The 20567-nt window shown below is 47.7% G+C and overlaps 1 protein-coding gene across 11 annotated transcripts in view; it reads right to left on the bottom strand.

Annotated features, from left to right (window-relative positions):
- PPP1R7 (protein phosphatase 1 regulatory subunit 7) overlaps positions 1–20567 on the bottom strand; it is a 34219-nt gene continuing 13652 nt past the window's right edge. For 4 of the 11 annotated variants that reach the window (XM_034955570.2, XM_034955572.2, XM_003813065.6 and 1 more), the window contains 4 exons: positions 20354–20470; positions 17304–17408; positions 13862–13948; positions 1–377 (listed from right to left, as the gene is read on the bottom strand). In XM_034955570.2, the coding sequence (XP_034811461.1) occupies positions 201–377; positions 13862–13948; positions 17304–17408; positions 20354–20470 (486 nt within the window). In that variant the 3' untranslated portion in view covers positions 1–200. Of the gene's footprint in view, positions 378–2753; positions 4368–13861; positions 13949–16567; positions 16698–17303; positions 17409–20353; positions 20471–20567 lie in introns of those variants that run through there. The other 7 variants (XM_063595645.1, XM_063595647.1, XM_063595644.1 and 4 more) reach the window with 2 other exon arrangements.

Genomic DNA, 20567 nt, shown 5'->3' with positions numbered 1-20567 from the left:
GACAGTGTGGCAAGATTTAATTGCAACGGCATCTGAAAATGGTGTGTGGCGTCGCGCGCGCCAGCTATCGTCAGTGCCTTTATTGCCATTGGGTTTGTGACTGTTGATATAGTGACGACCTCAGGAGCAACAGGTGGGTTAAAAACCCGTGGCTGGGCAGTTCTTCCGAGGAGAGGGACCACATGAGGAGCAAGGAGGACTCAGAACCTGACGAACGTGGCATCGATCTGCCGCACAGAGGGGAGGGCGAGCATGACCTTCCGCCGGTACTGGGGGTCCTTCTGCAGGGGGTTCCGCTCCAGGTACACTGTCTCCAGGCTCCTGGCTCCCTTCAGCTCGTCGAGGTCGCTCCAGCTCTCAAGGAGATTGTCGTTCATCTGGGGACACACACAGCAGAAAAGCCTTTAGAACCAAACAGCCCAGCCCTCGACTCTGGTGGGGTCCACTAGCCACCCTCCTCCTTCCCACTCAGAAGATGGCGAGCAGGTGTGGGTCTTCCCTGGCACCTCATGGGACCTTCCATGGCCTCTTGGTGCATCCTGGCCACCTTCAGCTGCATCCCAAGTACAAGTTACCTGTCCATAGCCAACCCTGGGCCAGTCACTATGACGGGGCCAAGTCCACATTCAGGTCAGCAGAGGAAGGACAAAGCAGTTCTGGCCACCTGCCTGCTACACTCGTCCATAGGCAAGTGTCAAAGCAGGGTGGGCTGCACTTTCTACAAACCAGTTCTCAGCCATCATTCCCAAGGCTGCACTCTGCGCCATCACTTTGACACAGCAGACAGAGGCCGCTCTACTTAAAACTCTCAACTCTTCTGTAAATTACCTCTATGGCTCTCTCCACAAGGAAGTCCCAGCTGCTGCTTTCACCCAATACCAAGTGCAGGGACACAAATCGTGAGCAGGTGGGATCCAGAGGTCTGAGTTGCAGGCTACATTTTACCATCTTGGCCCTGCCATGCCCAGTTGGAGGGACCTGCCTTTGGCAGGAAGAGTTCTCTTGCATTTTTTTTTTCTTTTTGAGACAGAGTCTCGCTCTGTCGCCCAGGCTGGAGTGCAGTGGTGCCATCTCCAGAACAAGGGGAGCCAGTCCAGCTTCAAACCCTGTTGGTCTGACCCTCCCTTTCAAACACCTTGTGTGTAGAAATCACATGTTCAGAGCTGCCCGGCCTCAGGGCCTGCTAGGCAAACCGCGGTGGCAAGAGCACGGGCACTGCTCCTGAAGAGGCAGCTGGACTTGACTGTGAACCTACAATGGGCACAGGCAGGGGCACTCGTTATAGGGTGACAGATTTCGACTCCTTTTACAGGGAAGTTAGGACGGGAACTGTCCATGTGGAACGGAATGCAAGCAGGGGCGTTTTACTCTGGGGCCCACACTGCCCACTGCCCTGCCCACAGCTGTGGTCCGACTGGGGGGTCCCTGCATGGACTTCTGGACCCCTGCTCTGCACAGCTCCCCTTCTCTCTGGGGCCCTGTCTGGCACACTCTAGCCGCCAGAGATGTTGATCTCTGCCTCTTCCACTCGAAAGTACTGTGTTCTGCTTGGGAAACATCCCAGGTAAGGAGTGGGGTGATCACGGGGCTCGCGCTGGAACTCCCTCCTCAGAGCCTGCAGGTGCGTGCTGCCTGCTGTCCACTGCCTGAATAGAGTTGTTTCATATTTTTCTATCTGTCTGTGGCAGGAGGGCTAGTTTTGCACCAGGTCCACTGTCACAGCCAGGCTGTCTTTAGTAACTTACCGTGTGTCAGGGGCCTCCCAGAGAGGAATATAACGTGCATCTCACAGGTTCGCCTGTTTGAGGAACCCTATTTTCTCTTTTTTGAGATGGAGTCTTGCTCTGTCGCCCAGGCTGGAGTGCAATGGGGCAATCTCTGCTCACTGCAACTTTCGCTTCCTGGGTTCAAGCGATTCTCCCACCTCAGCCTCCCAAGTAGCTGGGATTACAGGCACTCGCCATCATGCTCGGCTAATTTTTGTATTTTTGTAGAGACGGGGTTTCACCATGTTGGCCAGCCTGGTCTTGAACTCCTGACCTCAAGTGATCCACCCGCCTCAGCCTCCCAAAGTGCTGGGATTACAGGTGTGAGCCACTGCGCCTGGCCTGAGGGACCCTATTTTCACAGAACCTTTTGTGGGACTAGTGCGTACCAGCCTTGGGAAACCAAGAATTCCAAATCCTAGAGCTTAGCCCTTGAAGAGGGACTGACACCTGCTGGGAGGAGCTGCACCACCAGGGCTGGTGCCGGGCTGCCGTCCCGACTAGTGCCTCCATGTGGACGGGACGTGAGCATACATTCTTAAATGCTACTCTGTTACTATACTCGCACCGCCCCGCTGGTTGTGTGGCCAGTGCAGAGCCTGCAACACTAGAATTACAGGGGAAGCCATCCACCTGCCAGGCCTGTGATTGGCCGGTCACAGGTCAGTTAACAGAAAGAGCCCCTTAAAGTGGAGAGTCACAAAAATGATGCACACACACGCCTTAAACCAAGCTTGTCCAACCCACGGCCTGCAGGCTGTAAATGGCCTAGGATGGCTTTGAATGAGGCCCAACGCAAATCTGTAAGCTTAAAAACATTTTGAGATTTTTTTGCGATTTTTTCACTTTTTTTTTTTTTAGCTCACCAGCGATCGTTAGCGTATTTTATGTGTAGCCCAAGACAATTCTTCTTTTTTCCAGTGTGGCCCAGGGAAGCCCAAAGACTGAACACCACTGCCTTAACCACTTCTACCACAAAACACACAAAAAGGACATTCATTTAATGAAAGTAGCAATATCACACTGTTTGGAAGAAGTAAGATTTTCTTGTAGCATAGTCTATTTAAAAAATGATTCAAAACACCACTGGCAGTTGACTCAGGCTTTCAGCTCTGGCGTGGGAGGCCTTCAAGCTGTGTCACCTCCTTCTTTCTCGATATGTGATGTATTTGTGTCTGTCACACACCAGATGCTTCTTGTCTCACACATCACAGCATTTTCCAATGTCATTATTAGTCTAGATTGGCGGACCATCTTTATAAATTGCAGATGTTTTAATTTTCCATAGCACTGCCAGTCTCAGAGCAGTTTTCTCCAGGACTTAGTAAACCTAACACAGGGAATTCTGCTCACCACCAATGGTGCATTGTAAATAATGTGTAAATAATGTGTTTGATACTGGTAACTTTCAGAGATTCTTATCTTTGCATTTTTCCAAAATGGAACTAAAAACATTCACTTGTATGAGACTCTGTCTCCACAGACATTCCAGAGGCTCCTGAATCCCAGGATGGGGCAAAGATGTTACACTCATCATGGAAAAAAGATGACCTTATGTTTCTCTTATCAAGTTCTGCACACTGGGGCTGTCAGGGAGCCTGGCTGGGGCGCGCGGGCACATTCCTTTCCCCCAGAGGGACCATTTCAGTCTCTTCTAATCTTGAGCACCTCCCATGTCCTTCTCACACTGTTTTTTAAAAACTAAAATTGGCTTCTTGAAGAACTGTCTTGTAAAGTATCCCTCATTGTCATTTAGCTTGTTCTTCTAGCTCTTACACTTCCCATAAACTCAAAGTTAGGTATGAATGCTTGGTTAGATCAGACTAAACATTTTTGGTAGGTATACTGCATAGATGACTCACACTGGGGACGCAGCACTTCAGGTGGTCCCACAATTAGGGATGCTAAGTTTTATCCTGCAGATCAGCTGGTGACCCCAGATGACTCTGGGGACATGCTTTCCCTTTGCAATTAGCGAGTTCTCTGTGGCATGATCCTTGGGCCTGTGTGCAAACATCCCTTCTTCAACATCCTTCCCAGTAATCTCAGCAGCTGATCCCTTGCCCGAACCAACGGCTGGGATTCTGCTAGAGAGCGTCTTCTTGGCTGACGCTTTCCTGGCAGACTCTTTTGGTTTCTGGAACCCAAACTTGCATTTTGTATTTATGGGGTTTTCTATGTGTGTATTTTGCATATACATACATAGGATACCTGTATTTCCCTTCAGTTTTTTTGGCTGATATTATAGAAAATTCACATTAATTACCCCAAACTCAGTAATGTTTTAAGCAAAAGATGGGTAGAATTCTTAAGATACATTTCATACACAACTGGTAGAATGTAAAAATCACTTATTTTCTGAAAATCTCCATGACAGTTTAACAAAGGAGATGCGCGACACAGGCACGGCCCATCAAGAGCCGTCCGTGGGGATGGTGAGGCTGCCAGACACAGGCACGGCCACATCGAGAGCTGTCCGTGGGGATGGTGAGCTACTCGGGAGGCTGAGGCAAGAGAATCCCTTGAACCCGGGAGGCGGAGGTTACAGTGAGCCGAGATCGCGCCACTACATTCCAGCCTGGTGACAGAGCGAGACTCCATCTCAAAAAAAAAAAAAAAAAAAGAAATACATGCTCATTACAGAAAATTCAGGAGAACTATAGAGTATAAAGGAAAAAAGAAACCAACTACCCACAAGGGCTTCTCATTTTGGCATATTTCCTCCCAGTGTCTTTTCTTTTTTTATTTTTTTGAAATGGAATCTCGCACTGTCGCCCAGGCTGGAGTGCAGTGGCGCAATCTCGGCTCACTGCAAGCTCTGCCTCCCGAGTTCACACCATTCTCCTGCCTCAGCCTCCCAAGTAGCTGAGACTACAGGCGCCCGCCACCATGCCCGGCTAATATTTTTGTAGTTTTAGTAGAGATCGTGTTAGCCAGGATGGTCTCGATCTCCTGACCGCACCCGGCTGAGATCTAGCTATTCTTAAACTCAGTGCATGTAGACACCAGAGAAAAGACTGGAAGGAGGCCGGGTGCGGTGGCTCACGCCTGTAATCCCAGCACTTTGGGAGGCCGAGGAGGGCGGATCACGATGGTCAGGAGATTGAGACCATCCTGGCTAACACAGTGAAACCCTGTCTCTACTAAAAATACAAAAAACTAGCTGGGCATGGTGGCGGACGCCTGTAGCCCCAGCTACTTGGGAGGCTGAGGCAGGAGAATGGCGTGAACCCGGGAGGCAGAGGTTGCAGCGAGCGGAGATTGCGCCACTGCACTCCAGCCTGGGGGACAGAGCCAGACTCCGTCTAAAAAAAAAAAAAAAAAAAAATTAGCGGAGCGTGGTGGCGGGCGCCTGTAGTCCTAGCTACTCGGCAGGTTGAGGCAGGAGAATGGTGTGAACCCAGGAGGTGGAGCTTGCGGTGAGCCGAGATCATGTCACTGCACTCCAGCCTGGGCGACAGAGCCAGACTCTGTCTCAAAAAAAAAAAAAAAAAAAAAGCTGAAGAACAGTGACAAAGTAAAGTATCTGCAACACAGATGACATACTAAGGTTTAGTATCATTCACTGATAGAATCTCTATAAGTTAATAATAAAAGGGAAAATGCACTGGACTAAAGCTAGCAGAAAGTATCAAGAGCGAACAAAAGGACAAAGTGGTTGAAAACAGAGGCGCCAGGGTTAGACTCATCTGTAATTAAAGGAATGCAACTGAAACCTAATGAAATGGCCATCACTAGACTGAAGGGGAGCAGAAAGTGGGCCCAGGCCAGGCACACATGCTGGGAGGGAGGCACACAGCCTCTCCTCGAGCAGCCCCTACCTGTGCCCCCCGCTTCTTGCAGCTCACACCCAGACAGCCCTGGGTCAGGGTTGCCAAGCTGGCACAGGCTGCTTGTGCAGGGCGCTGCCTACAGGAAAGCATTCCATCAAGAGGGCTGAGGAAGCACAGCTGTGGCATGGAGCAGGCCTGCAACGTAATCCAAATGGCATCACTTGGCCTAAACGAGCGGGCGGCGTCTGCCAACAGAGCATCTGGCAGGGTCCTGGGGAGGCCCCTGTGCCAGCAGGGCAGTGGGCAGATGGGCTCCATGCCGGCATCAGACACCATGAGGGTGGAAACTTTCCTGCCAAATGTTTCTCCTCCCCTGGCTACTGCCTTTGGTCACTGTGATGCTACCTTTCCCCTGGATTACTGGGAAGAGGGTGGGGGCCTGAGCAGGGCAGTGCTGGTCTCAGCCCACCCTCCAGGCCCTGGATGTCAGCTTGAAACAAGTCGCGTATGGCAGGGGCGGGATGCATCATGTTGGTGAACTGTGTATTGCTATCCTCCACCTATTTTTCTATTGAATCGCTTTCTTTCACTTTAAAGAACTTTTTGTATGTCATAGAAAATAACCTTAACCTTAACCTTTCAGGCGACCAATGGACTCTTTCATCATGCAAAATACATATGCTTTATAAAATTAGATATACCTATTCTTTCTTTTTTCACTGATTTTTAAATCTTGGTTAGGAAGCTCTCTATGATTTTTTTTTTTTTAAGATGGAGTCTAGCTTTGTCGCCAGGCTAGAGTGCAATGGCACAATTTTGGCTCACTGCAACCTCTGCCTCCCAGGTTCAAGCGATTCTCCTGCCTCAGCCTCCCGAGTAGTGGTGACTACAGGCGCGTGCCACCACACCCAGCTAAATTTTTGTATTTTAGTAGAGACAGGGTTTCACCATGTTGGCTAGGATGGTCTCGATCTCCTGACCTTATGATCCACCTGCCTCGGCCTCCCAAAGTACTGGGATTACAGGCGTGAGCCACTGCGCCCAGCCTTTTTTTCTTTTTTTTGAGACGGAGTCTCCCTCTGTCGCCCAGGCTGGAGTGCAGTGGCACGATCTTGGCTCACTGCAACCTCTGCCTCCTGGGTTCAAGCAATTCTCCTGTCTCAGCCTCTCCAGTAGCTGAGACTATAGGTGCATGCTGCCACGCCTGGCTCATTTTTGTATTTTTAGTAGAGATGGGGTTTCACCATATTGGTCAGACTAGTCTCAAACTCCTGACCTTAGGTGACCCACCCGTCTCAGCCTCTCAAAGTGCTGGGATGACAGGTGTGAGCCACTGTGCCCGGCTGCATGTGGTATTTTTAAGGTTCTAAATGCCCTACAGAAAACTTGTATGAAACACAGCTATCTCCGTAGTCACGAGAGTGCCAGCTGCCATCACAGGCTGGTTGCAACTGCATTCTACGAGTCTTCGCCAACCTGACAGATAACACTGTATCTCACTGTTTTAGTAGATTTTAAAAGTTAATGAGAGATGGCCAGGCATGGTGGCTCACGCCTGTAATCCCAACACTTTGGGAAGCCGAGGCAGGCAGATCACTTGAGGCCAGGAGTTCGAGACCAGCCTGCCAACATGGCAAAACCCCATCTCTACTAAAAATACAAAAATTAGCCAGGCATGGTGGTGGCAGCCACCTGTAATCCCAACTACTTGGGAGGCTGAGGCAGGAGAATCACTTGAACCCGGGAGGTGGAGGTTGCAGTGAGCCGAGATCGTGCCACTGCACTCCAGCCTGGATGACAAGAGCAAAGCTCCATCTCAAAAAAAAAAAAAAAAAAAAAAGAAAAAAAAATTAATGAGATAGGAAATGCTTTATGTATTTACAAGCAACTGTTACTTCTTGCTCTGTGAACACCCCTAGTTTTCAAGTGGTACCTGGGTGTGAGCTGTTTTTAATGTAAGGATGTTAGCCCTGCATCTGACACATGTGGATAACATATTTTCCAATGTTATCTGTAGCTGGCCTCCACCCAGTTGGCCAGCCTTTTCTATGTTCCTTCTGCTCATTCAAATATGTTTCAGGCACTGACTGGGCATGGTGGCTCACACCTGTAATCCCAGCACTTTGGGAGGCCCAGGCAGGAGGATTGCTTGAGTTCAGGAGTTTGAGACCAGCCTGGACACCACAGTGAGACCTTGTCTCTACAAAAGATTTTAAAATGGTCCAGACATAGTGGCTCACTCCTGTAATCCCAGCACTTTGGGAGGCCGAGGTGGGCGGATTACCTGAGGTCAGGAGTTTGAGACCATCCCGACCAACATGGTGAAACCCCGTCTCTGCTAAAAATGCAAAAATTAGCCAGGCGTGGTGGCATTCACCTGTAATCCCAGCTACTCAGAGGCTGAGGCAAGAGAATCGTTTGAACCTGGGAAGCGGAGGCTGCAGTGAGATTGTGCCATTGCACTCCAGCCTGGGTGACAAGAGCAAAACTCCATCTCAAAAAAACAAAAAACGAAACAAAACAAAAAACCCACAAATGTAGCCAGGTCATTGGTGCACACCTGCAGTCCCAGCTACTTGGGAGGCTGAGGTGGGAGGATCACTTGAACTCAGGAGGCCAAGGCTTCAGTGAGCCATGATCATGCTACTGCACTCTAGCCTGGGTGACAGAACAAGACTCTGTCTCAAAAGAAAAAAGTGTATCAGGCACTATTCCAGATGCTGGTGAGATAAGAGTGAACAAAACAATATCCATACTGTGGAATATTATTTGGCCCTAAAAAGAAAGGCAATTCTGACACATGCTACAGAATGGGTGAATCTTCAGGTCAATATGCTGAGTGAAGTAAGCCAGTCACAAAAATAAATACTGCATGATTCCAGTGATATGAGGTCTGTAGTTAAATTCATAGAGACAGAAAGTAGAAGGGTCATTGTCAAGGTCTGGGAAGGGGAAAATAGGGAGTTATTGTTTAATGGGTACAGAGTTCCAGTTTTATAAGTTGAAAAGAGTCCTGGAGATGGACGGTGGTGATGGCTGTGCACCATTATGAATGTGCTGAATACCACTTACTGTACGCTTCCACATGGTTAAGATGGTGAGTTTTATTTTATGCATGTTTTACCACAATAAATAAGTAGGACTTCTGTTTCAAGCCATGATAGAATAGCTGGTGCTGAGCTCCTGCCTTTGTCACAAGCTACTAGAAAATAGGATAGAATAGGCCGGGCGCGGTGGCTCACACCTGTAATCCCAGCACCTGGGGAGGCCAAGGCGGGCGGATCATGAGGTCAGGAGATGGAGACTGTCCTGGCTAACACAGTGAAACCCCGTCTCTACTAAAATACAAAAAAAATTAGCCGGGCGTGGTGGCGGGCGCTGGTAGTCCCAGCTACTCAGGAGACTGAGGCAGGAGAATGGCGTGAACCCAGGAGGCGGAGCTTGCAGTGAGCCGAGATCGCGCCACTGCACTCCAGCCTGGGGAACAGAGTGAGACTCTATCTCAAAAAAAAAAAAAAAAAAGAGGATAAAATATATGAAATAATTGTTTTTTATACATCAGACAACAGGCAACACAGACAGTGATTCTTGAGAGACAGGAAACAAATGAGGTGGGTGGTGTGATCATCCCGGCCTTCTGCCTGGAGGAACTTTCAGGACCACAAGGAGGCGGAACCCAAGCAGAGCCTGGTGGCCACACAGAGTTGAGATGGTGATTGTAGTTTGGGGAGGCAAAGGGAGCTGGAATGTATAGATAGGAGTGAGATATGTAGGGAAAAAGCCTCCAGAAATCCACATGGTATCCTGTGGAATCCTGGACTGAAGATGAAGCTGTGCTAGGCAGAGTGAAAAGCTAAAGGCTGGTCGAAGAACTACTAAGCAGCCCAAAGCTGCAGAATGCCCAGAGCTCACCCATAGCAGGTCCATGTTTGTGTTCCCGTCAACCACAGTGGAGAGAACTTAAATACACAGGATATTCACCAGAGATCCCAGGAGGGCCACAGCTTCAAAACAGTGCTAGACTAATCTTATGGAGTAGACTATTTAGATGTACTCTAATAAAGCTTAAAAACAAGCCTCAAAAGGATCAAGCTGTAACTTAATTGCCTGTCAGATAAAGTTCAGTATGTTTTGAAGGAAAACAACATAAATTTCAGACATTCAACAATTGAACACCATAAAGCCCAGGATCTAATAAAAAATTACAAGACGTGAAGAAGGAAGGACTTAAAGGAAAACACGAATCTAATGAAGAGAGAAAAATAATCTACCAAAAAAAAAAAAAGCCAAATGTTCTTTTAGAGTTGAGAAAAATACAGTATCTGAAATAAAAAATTCATGACATGGGCTTAACAGCAGATAGGATACTACAGATGATAAGATCATGATCTTGAAGATTTAACAACAGAAATTATACAAACAAGCACAGCAAGATGAAAGCCCGAGGGGTGGAACAGGGTGGAGGAAATGGCCTCAGCGGCCTCGCTAGTACCAGAGGAACATGCATAACTGGGTTTTCAGAGAGAAACCGGGGTAGGGGAGCAGGGGCAGAAACAGTTTTAGAGAAAATAATTTCCAGAAGCTTTCCACATTTGATGAAAACCATAAATTCACAGATCCAGTTAACCCTAACACATCAAAGAAAATAAACTACACCATGGCACATTATATTCAGGTTGCAAAAAACAAAACAAATTAAGAAACAATGATTAAAAAGAACATTAAAAAGCAGCCAGAGGAAAAAAGATAAAAATGACTGCTGGCTTCTTATTAGAAATAATGCAAACCAGGGCCGTGTGTGGTGGCTCACACCTGTACTCCCAGCCCTTTGGGAGGCTGAGGCAGGAGGACTGTCTGAGGTCAGGAGTTCGAGACCAGTCTGGGCAACATGGCAAGATCCCGTCCTTTTTTTTTTTTTTTTTTTTTTTTTTGAGACAGTCTTGCTCTGTTGCCCAGGTTGGACTACAGTGGCACGATCTTGGCTCACTGCAACCTCTGCCTCCTGGATTCAAGCGATTCTCCTGTCTCAGCCTCCCCAGTAGCTGGGACTACAGGCACGTGCCACCACGCCCAGCTAATTTTTGAATTTTTAGTTGAGACGGGGTTTCGCCATGTTGGTCAGGTTGGTCTCAAACTCCTGACCTGAAGTGATCCACCTTGGGATTACAGGCGTGAGCCACCGTGTCTGGCCCCATCTCTATTTATTTTTAAAAAATATTTTTAAAATAATAAAAATTTTATAAAGGAGAAATAATGCAAACCAGAGGATGAAAGAACAAAGTATTTAATGTACTTAAAAAGGAAAAAAAACCTGTCAAGCTAGAATTGTGTATCCATAATATTAAATTCCAAAAATGCAGGCAAATTAAATAGATTTTTCAAACAAATCAAAGTGAAGGATTGGTTTACTGCAGAATGCACGACAAAACAATAGAATTCTTCAGGTGGAAGGGAAATACCAAGTGGAAACTTAGATCCACACGAAAGAATAAACAATGCCAGAAATGGTAAAATAAGTGAGTTTTCTTGTTTTTAAATTTTTTTTTTTTTTTTGAGACGGAGTTTCACTTTTTTGCCCAGGCTGGAGTGCAGTGGCGCAATCTTGGCCCACTGCAATCTCCACTTGCCAGGTTCAAGTGATTGTCGTGCTTTAGCCTCCTGAGTAGCTTGGACTACAGCATGTGCCACCATGCCCAGCTAAGTTTTGCATTTTTAGTAGAGACAGGGTTTCACCACGTTGGCCAGGCTAGTCTCAAACTCCTGATCTCAGGTGATCCACCTGCCTTGGCCTCCCAAAGTGCTAGGATTACAGGCATGAGCCACTGCGCCTGGCCATTTTTAAATTTCTTTAAAAGATAAGGTATCATGGGGATCATAAGATATTTAAATGTAAAATATATAGATGGTGATAAATTAAAAATGTATTTTTAAATTCTAATCGCTAAAACAACCCTCCCTCCAAACAATCAACAAGAAAACACTAATACAGAGGTATAGCAAATAAGCCAATAATAGAGTTAAAATAGACTGCAAAAAAAAAAAAGTCACTCCAAAAAGTAGGTAGGAAAGAGTAAACAAAGAATAGATGAGACAAATAAAAAACAAATACTAAGATGATAGACTTAAACTCAACCATTACACAAAATGTAATTAAATGTAATTATATTAAATGTAAGCAGTCTAAACACACCACTTAAAAGGCAGAGATTCTCAGAGTGGAGAAGAAAGCAAGATCTAGTTATATACTTTTTATGAAAAACACATTTTATTTATAAAGGCACGGGTTAAGAGGAAATGGATGGAGAAAGATTCCATGAGAGCACTAATCATAAGACAGATGAAGTGGCTGTGTTAGTAACAGACACGATACCCTTCCAGGACAAGGATAAAGAGGATAAGCAAGAAAGAAGAACATTTCATATGATAAATGGATCAATTCATCAAGAATTCCTCAATTCTAAATATGTATGCACCTGATAACAGACTTTCAAAATACAAGAAACAAAAACTGACGGAACTGAAAGGAGAAATGGATCCATTGACAATTATAGTTGGAAGGTTTCAACATTCTTCTCTCAGTAATTGGAACAAATAGGCAGAAAAATCAACATAGTATGTGGGTTATCAGAAACTTAAGACTGGTTTTCTATTTCTGCCTTAGAGACGAATGATGTGCCTCTCAAATGTGATATGAGCATGGAACTGAGTCTGAGAATTCCTGCTTTGCAGCTTTCCTTCCTGGAATGCAGTTCTCTACCTGTAAAACGGGGTAATATGACCTTATCCACATGGTTGCTATGATAATTGGATCAGAATGGAGAGAGGTATGGACACCATAAAGCACTGTGCAAATTCTGGCTATTTTTTACTATCTTTGGTGGCCTAAGGAACAGGATTCTTCTGTGTTACAGGGTCAGGCACTACCTGGCCCCTAGTGATTGATCACCAGCCTGCCTGCCTCCCTGCTAGCTGTGGTACCCAGGTTGGCCCCTGCCTGTGGTCTCAGCACTCTGTGCCCCATGCTCTGTTCCTAGGCAGGGCATGCAGAAGGAATCGTTAAGCTTCAGGAACATTGCTTCAGTATCAGCTCGTTTCCCAAACCTGCTCCCTAATTTTTTGCCAGATGCCCTTTCCCTATCACCTGGTCCTCTGTCTCTGGACTCCTTATTCCTGTTGTTTGGTTTTTTGTGTTGTTCCCTGGCTTCTTTGCCAACTCCCTATGCACTAATTCAACCAGCCTACCACCAGCCACACCTTCCTTCAAGGGTGGGCTGCACATAGACCCACCTGGACTCATTGAGGCTCCCCCTGGACTGGTACATCTTTATCACCTGCCAAATTCTGGCTCTGATCTTCCCAGACATGCTCTGGTATCACATCATGACACTACTCAAGACCCAGTGCCACTAATAAGGGGCAAGGAACATTTGCAGCAGGCCACCTGTGTTCTAGGGAAACTTGGATGACCTTTTAAAGTGGGGAAAGGAGAAAGCACAGGACATAAGCAGGGTCAGCAGCACAGCTAGAGGAGAGACAAGGAAGAATGATGCCTTACACTCAGCATGAATCCTGGATTAGACTGAATGTATCTGAGGACACTACTACATTCCCAGCATCACAGGGTGACACCTGTGCCGCAGTCTCTGCAGGGCCACGTGCTAGGGGAAAGGCAATAAACCTTAGGAGATTTCTCTAAGGGAATCCTAACACTGAAGACTTCGACTCGGGGATCATTTCCCAACCCCTTTAGAGGAATTGCAAAAACTTCTTATATTCTGTTTCTCTTCCTGCTGACTCCACAACACTACTCCTGAAACCATACCTGTGACAAGACAAATACCAGGCAAATTCCAAGATGACTAACTGCAGAAACCCATCCAACATTTCCTTCTGTTGTGCTGGAATATATCTGTAGGGAATGCGTCTGCCTCTCTGCTGAGGTTTGCAAACCATTTGGTCAAATGACAATTTTAGGTTCTACCCATATCTAGATCAGGGCTTCTCCAACCTCTGTGTGTACTGCAATCACTCGGAGTCTTGTAAAGCAAAGATTTTGACTCAGTTTGCATCTGGGCTATGGTGGGGCCCGAGATTTTGCATTTCTAACAAGCTATGTCAATGCTGCTGATCTGTGGCTCATGCTGAGGAGCACAGACAACACCCAGTACAAGTCTACAAGAGCGCCCACCCCAAATCTCATGATGTGCGGAGTCACTCAGCATGAAGGCTTACAGGAGATTCTTGTATTCATTCATAAGACATTTTAATCAGTGAGACCAGTTTAGTCAAAGTGTCATCAACCCCAGCGTGTATTAAACTTACCCAGAACTCTTGCAGCTCTGTTAGATGGCTGATATTTTCAATCTTTTTGATTCTATTTGATGCAATGTCCAACATCGTGAGTTTGTTCTAAAAGAAGGAAATAAAATGTTTCCTGGATTACCTCTGATCAACAGTGATTTGCATGACCACGCAGGCAGTGTCAAGTGCTGACCTTAGGGCTGCAGGTGCACTGCCCTCTCTGCCCTCACAGGGTAAGGGCATGCTATGGAGGGTGACGAGACCTGCTTGCTTCCTGCAGCCCTCCCTGGGACAGTGTTTCCATCAGAGCCTGCCCAGCTACCTCCCTGAGCTCTCCTGATCGCTGGAATTTGAGACTGTGTCAGACTCCAAGCCCAGTGCTCCCAGATCCCTGTCCATTGAGACAGATCTAGTGAGACTGATGGTCCCAGGAAGAACCGAGTAACCCCCTGACGCTCTGAAGAAAGGCTGATAATTGTAGTAACATTTACTTAGTGCTCATCACGAGGAAATGTACGACCAAGTAATCTTCAAAACAAAGTTCCTCTCTTCATTTAGGGATGAGGAACTTGGGGCTCAGTGGGGCTAAGAATCTGCCCAGGCGCACAGTAGCAGTGGGAGAGGCAGGACTCTCGGACCCCAGGCCTACACTCTTGTCTGGGAAAAGGGTGCCGGGAGCATGAGTGCAGAGAAAGGACCCGTGCTGAGGACTGGGTGCTGGGCCTGCTGAGCACCTGCTGCAGGGTGTGTGCCCCCACTGGGAGACAAGAGTGTGTTTTTAGGATCTTCTACTCTGAAAATGCACATCAGTCACTCACTTTCCAATACACGTTAGCTAAGCCTGAGTAATAATTTTGTTTCTCATCAAAAGGAAAACATTTACAAGCTGTCTGAGAACCTCTGACAAAGTTCATTCCCTTCTCTGCCCTCACGCTCTGCTCCCTCCTGAGTCCCTTCCTTGGTTTTCTACTGCATTTTTGGTATTCCAATTCCAAAGCCTTCTAAGTTTTAAGGGAAAGTTAAAAAATTTCTCAAAAGCAAATACTCCTCCCCCCATCTCCCCTGAAATGTACCCAGCCAGTAGCTTTCCCAATTCGAAAGCGCTATGGCTGTGGCCTGGGAGCTCCTCTGGCTGTACCACCCTTGCTGCCTTGGCGCCCAGCACCCCAGCTGGCACCAGCTGCGTGTGTCAAGTCTGACGCCACTCTCCAGCAGGCTATGCGTGGCATGCTGCCTAGGAGGTGCCTTCAAACCACCCCATCTTGGTGCCCTGGTCAGGTCTGCTCACAGAGTATCAGGCTCAACAGTGTGCGAGGGAGCTCAGTGGGGCGGGTTCAGAGCAAAAAGGACTGCAGGAAAATGTTGCAGAAGATGCGACTGTGGGTAATCCAACGACACACCGCCTGGCGGTGGGGCTGGAACAGGCCTCTCTAGCACGGACGGCAGCTCTCCCCCGCACTCTGCACCATTCTGAGATGCTCATGGTCATCTGGTATGCAAGCCCAGAAACTGGCAAAATGAAAGTGGCCTGGAACACACGCAGGATTTGAGCCTCGTGAGGTCCAAGCACCAAGGCTCAGCACGAGGGGCAGAGCCGGTGGTGGGCTCTGGCTGTCAGAACCGGTCTGTCACCTCTGAGCTCAGGGATCCATGTAGGCACTCAACACTATTTCACGTTTTTCTACAGAAGCTGGACAATGTTGTGAAAACTCATCCAAAAGCAAACTAGTAAGAACTCCTTAAGAAACAGAAAAAAAGAATGGAACAGGGTGAGAGCAAGCACACCAAAGGGCATGACACAACGCCACAGAAACTACACCTGTCAGGGACCACTGCAAACATATTCTAGACCAACGGGAGAGCCCAGAGCTGGAGAAGACACGAAGAACAAGACAGGAGTCGGGAGACACTGGGATGGGGGGCGTCGTCTAAGTTCCCACCTGGGACAAAACTACATTTACTTTCTTATTTCCCACCATAAAAATAAATTCCAGATAAATTAAGAAAGAAAACTTAGGAGAAAATATTTGTCTGATCTTTAGTTGAAAAAAATGGCAGAAGAAAGACTGTCACATTTGATCATGATGAAGATTACAATAACGTAATTACCTTTAATACAACAATTTTTTTTTTTCTGTTTTGTTTCAGAGGCCCAAGAATAACCTGGTGTTTAACCAAGATCACAGTGTAGCACTTCTGCTGGTACAATTCTGAACTACACTTCTTTCCAGTTTTGCTGGGACTGGCTGCTTATGTGAACTGTGCTGCAGATTGTCTGTCTCCCGGTGGATGCTTGGTGGTGACTGCAGGGCCTTGGCTCAGGGAGGCCAGGGTGCAGGAGGGCACCAGGGCTCCCTTGAGCATGGGCTCCCTGCTGCGCACCCCACCCGGCCCCAACCCCAGCCCCTGTCACACAGTCCTCAGCGCCATTCCACTGCAGGCATGTCTCGACTTACCACTCTAAACTACACAGGTGAACACTTGGTTTGCATGCTAGTTTTATAAACTTTTAATTTCAATGCAAAATCAAAGGAAGGTGACCAGACTTTCCACAGGCAAGTTTGAATTTTTCCAAAATTTTATGCAGGTGTTGGTGAAATTTACTGATGCCAACTAGGCGCTGGGGTTGAGGCACAAAGGCCTTTAATGAGATTGAAACACTATGTTTATAGACCAATCTGGTTGTATTTGCTGGCAATTTAACAAAACAGAAAAAAACAAGTAAAATTGAATGAGAAAAAGTCTTTTATTTGTCTTGAACACTGCACTGGGGCAGAGCAGGGTGAGCTGGAGGCAGCTGAGGAGGGTGGGGGCTCTGTGAGCACACTTCCCCTCAGTACGTGAGGCTGTCCTGCACCTGAGTGAGAAGGGCCGGGGAGGGAGGGAGGAGCATGGACAGGTGAGGACAGGTGTGGACAGCAGGCAGGGAGGAATGGGGGAGGAGGAAGCTGCTCATACTGTAAGAAGGGGAAGGGGCTGGGACTGAGAGCTGGTCCTGTGCTCTCTGTGGGCTGGGAAGTAGGGGCTGAGGCCAGTGGACCCACGGACAGAAGGTCAGTGGCCTAAAGGGATGCCAGTCACCCTCATACAGGGCCCTTTACGAGTAGGTTGGGTTTGTTTTTTTCAAATCTTGCAAAATGCCTGCAGTGCACAGTGGGTGTGTAGTGGATGCTGCCCCATTGAGGAAGCCTAGGGAAGCCTGTGCTGAAATCCCACATAAAGCGTCAGCCCTTCAAGGCACACTCAGGGCAGAGGGCCAACAGGCACACACAGCTCCTGCACTTTTCAGTATGAGGAGAGGGTCCCTTAGTTTTTAGGATGGGAAGGTCTTTCTGATAAACCTCCAGAGGCAGGGCATCTTCCTGACACCGGCCCGAGAGGCCAGTGTGTGCTGGCTGGCCAGGTGCCTGCCCGCCTGGTGCCCACCGCCCACACAGCCCCAGACAGACAGTGGGTGTCTTACATTGTTCTCCAGGCCCTCGATGACCTCGATGCCATTGTGGCTAAGGTACAGCTCCCGCAGGTTCACCAGGTTCTGCAGACCCTCGATCTTGGTCAGCCGGTTGCTCTGCAAGAGGGAGAGCACACAGCTGTCAGAACAATACAGAAGGTACGAAATGAAACGGTTTTTAGGAAACGAGGTTTTGTGTTATCTTGAAGAATTCTAAGAACAGAGAATTTCACTTAAAACATGCTAGAATGGGGCCGGGCGCGGTGGCTCATGCCTGTAATCCCAGCACTTTGGGAGGCCGAGTGGGGCAGATCACGAGGTCAGGAGATCGAGACCATCCTGGCTAACATGGTGAAACTCCATCTCTACTAAAAATACAAAAAATTAGCCAGGTGTGGTGATGAGCGCCTGTAGTCCCAGCTACTCGGGAAGCTGAGGCAGGAGAACGGCGTGAACCCGGGAGGCGGAGATTGCAGTGAGCCAAGATCATGCCACTGCACTCCAGCCTGGGCAACAGAGCGAGACTCCATCTCAAAAAAAAAAATATATATATATATAAAGGGCCGGGCACGGTGGCTCACGCCTGTAATCCCAGCACTTTGGGAGGCCGAGGCGGGAGGATCATGAGGTCATGAGATCGAGACCATCCTGGCTAACACGGTGAAACCCCGTCTCTACGAAAAAAATACAAAAAAAATTAGCCGGGCGTGGTGGCGGGTGCCTGTAGTCCCAGCTACTTGGGAGGCTGAGGCAGGAGAATGGCGTAAACCTGGGAGGTGGAGCTTGCAGTGAGCCGAGATTGCACCACTGCACTCCAGCCTGGGCGACAGAGCGAGACTCCGTCTCAAAACGAACAAACAAACAAACAAAAAACATGCTAGAATGGGACTCATGTAGAGAGAAAAAGAGGATCAAAATTTTGAGCCTGCTGTACTGAGCTAAAATTCATGCATGGGAATTACATGTTTTTTATATAAAGAATTCATTGTTAGGCCAGGTGCAGTGGCTCTCACCTATAATCCCAGCACTTTGGGAGGCTAAGGCAGGAGGATCACCTGAGGTCGGGAGTTTGAGACCAGCCTGGCCAACATGGTGAAACCTGTCTCTACTAAAAATACAAAAAATTAGCCGGGCGTGGTGGTGCACACCTGGAATCTCAGCTCCTTGGGAGACTGAGGCAGGAGAATCGCTTGAACCCAGAAGCTGAGGTTGCAGTGAGCCAAGATTGCACCCCTGTGCTCCAGCCTGGGCAATAAGAGCGAAACTCCATCTCCAAAAAAAAAAAAAAAAACCCAAAAAAAAGAACTCATTGTTAAAAGGTACACTTGGTGAAGGTTTACCTGATTTAATAATTTTAAAGTCTAAAAATTACCGAATGTTTTAAAGTAAATTAATTATAATTTCTTTCTTTCTTTTTTTTGAGATGGACTCTCACTCTGTCACCCAGGCTGGAGTGCAGTGGCACAACCTTGGCTCACTGCAATGTCCTCCTCCTGGATTCAAGCATTTCTCCTGCCTCATCCTCTTGAGTAGCTGGGATTACAGGCGCCCGCCACCATGCCTGGCTAATTTTTGTATTTTCAGTAGAGATGAGATTTCACCATGTTGGCCAGGCTGGTCTCAAACTCCTGACCTCAAATGAACCGCCTGCCTTGGCCTCCCAAAGGGCTGGGATTACAGGCGTGAGCCACCACGCCCGGCCTAAGAACTTTTTTTTATATTTTTAATTTTTTTAGAGATGGGCTCTCACTATGTTGCCCAGGCTGGTCTTGAACTCCTGGGCTCAAGCGATCTGACCGCGTAGATCTCCCAAAGTGCTGAGGTTACAGGCATGAGCCACTGTACCAGGCCAAGAACTTTCTTAAAGAAGCCTGACAAACTTCTGCTTCACCAAGGGTTAAGAGTGGTTTCCACATGCCCCTCAGTGTCAGTCGAAGGGATCAGAGATCAATTAACCATACCGGGCCTCGTCCCCACAGCACTCTGTTCCATCTCGCTTCAAGGGTCCAATTCTGCTAATTTGCTTCCAACACAAAAGGTAAACAGGAGCCTAGGCACACCCAAGTGCTTACCAACTCCCAAATGCAGAAGTCTAACAGGGTTGATATTCTCTGTGCAATGGAAGGAACTGCTTTTACCATTGAGCCAAACACTTTAGAATTTAGAATAAGCTCCACCTTCTGAAGAAGTCCCCTTTGGCTAAAAACCATCTAGGACTGCTACTGGGGGGGAATGGGGAGGTGGGTGGGTGGAAAAAGCCAAAAACATGGCACTTAAGAATGAAATTTTTTGGGAGGCCAAGGCAGGAGGTTTGCTTGAGTCCAGGAGTTCAAGACCACCCTGGGCAACACAGGGAAACCCCTTCTCTACATAAAATACAAAAATTAGCCAGGCATGGTGCTGTGTACCTGCAGTCCCAGCTACTTGGGAGGCTGAGGAGGGAAGACTGCTTGAGCCTAGGAGTGTGAGGCTATAGTGAGCTATGAATGCACTTATCACTGCACTCCTGCCTGGATGACAGAGTGAGACCTTGTCTCTTAAAAAAAAAAGAAAGGCCACGAGTGGTGACTCATGCTTGTAAACCCAGCATTTTGGGTGGCCAAGGCAGGAAGATCACTTGAGGTCAAGAGTTCAAGACCAGCCTAGGCAACACAGTGAGACCTCATCTCTTCCATTCCTCACCCCCTCGACAAAATATTAGCTGAAGGTCGTGGTGCATGCCTGTAGTCCTACCGACTTGGTAGGCTGAGGTGGGAGGCTGGCTTGAGCCCAGGAGTTGGAGGCTGCAGTAAGCTATGATAGCACCACTGCACTGCAGCCTGAGTGACAGATAAAGACCCTGTTTCTAAAAAACTGAAAAAAATAAAAAATAAAAAAGAGAATCAAGTTTTTGCTTGGCACATGTGTGTATAAAGTCTATGGCATCTAATGTTTCAATTGCTTACTAATAGTGCAACGAAGTGCCAATTGTGAAGGCAGTGAAGGATAAAAACTAAGGTTGTGTCCAGCAGCGCTGGCCCTGCCAGGGTTCGCAGGGAAGGGTGGCTCAGGAAGCTCCGTACCTGCATACTGAGGACTGTCAGGTTGGTGAGCGCATCCAGGTTCTGAAGTTTAGTAATTTTGTTTTTCCCCAAAAACAAACTCTCCAGGTTGGTTAAGGTGTCGATATTTTCGATTGCCTGTGGAAAGGACAGAACAGCAACGAGTACTGCAGTTGACGGGCTGCCCCAGGCAGCCAGCAGGTGCCTGGACTGGGGCAGAGCTGTTTGGGCTTCA

The sequence above is a fragment of the Pan paniscus genome, chromosome 13 (assembly GCF_029289425.2).
Source record: "Pan paniscus chromosome 13, NHGRI_mPanPan1-v2.0_pri, whole genome shotgun sequence".
NCBI classification, from domain to species: domain Eukaryota; kingdom Metazoa; phylum Chordata; class Mammalia; order Primates; family Hominidae; genus Pan; species Pan paniscus.
Note: the sequence above shows the minus strand (reverse complement) of the source record. Positions and strands in the feature narration are given on the sequence as shown.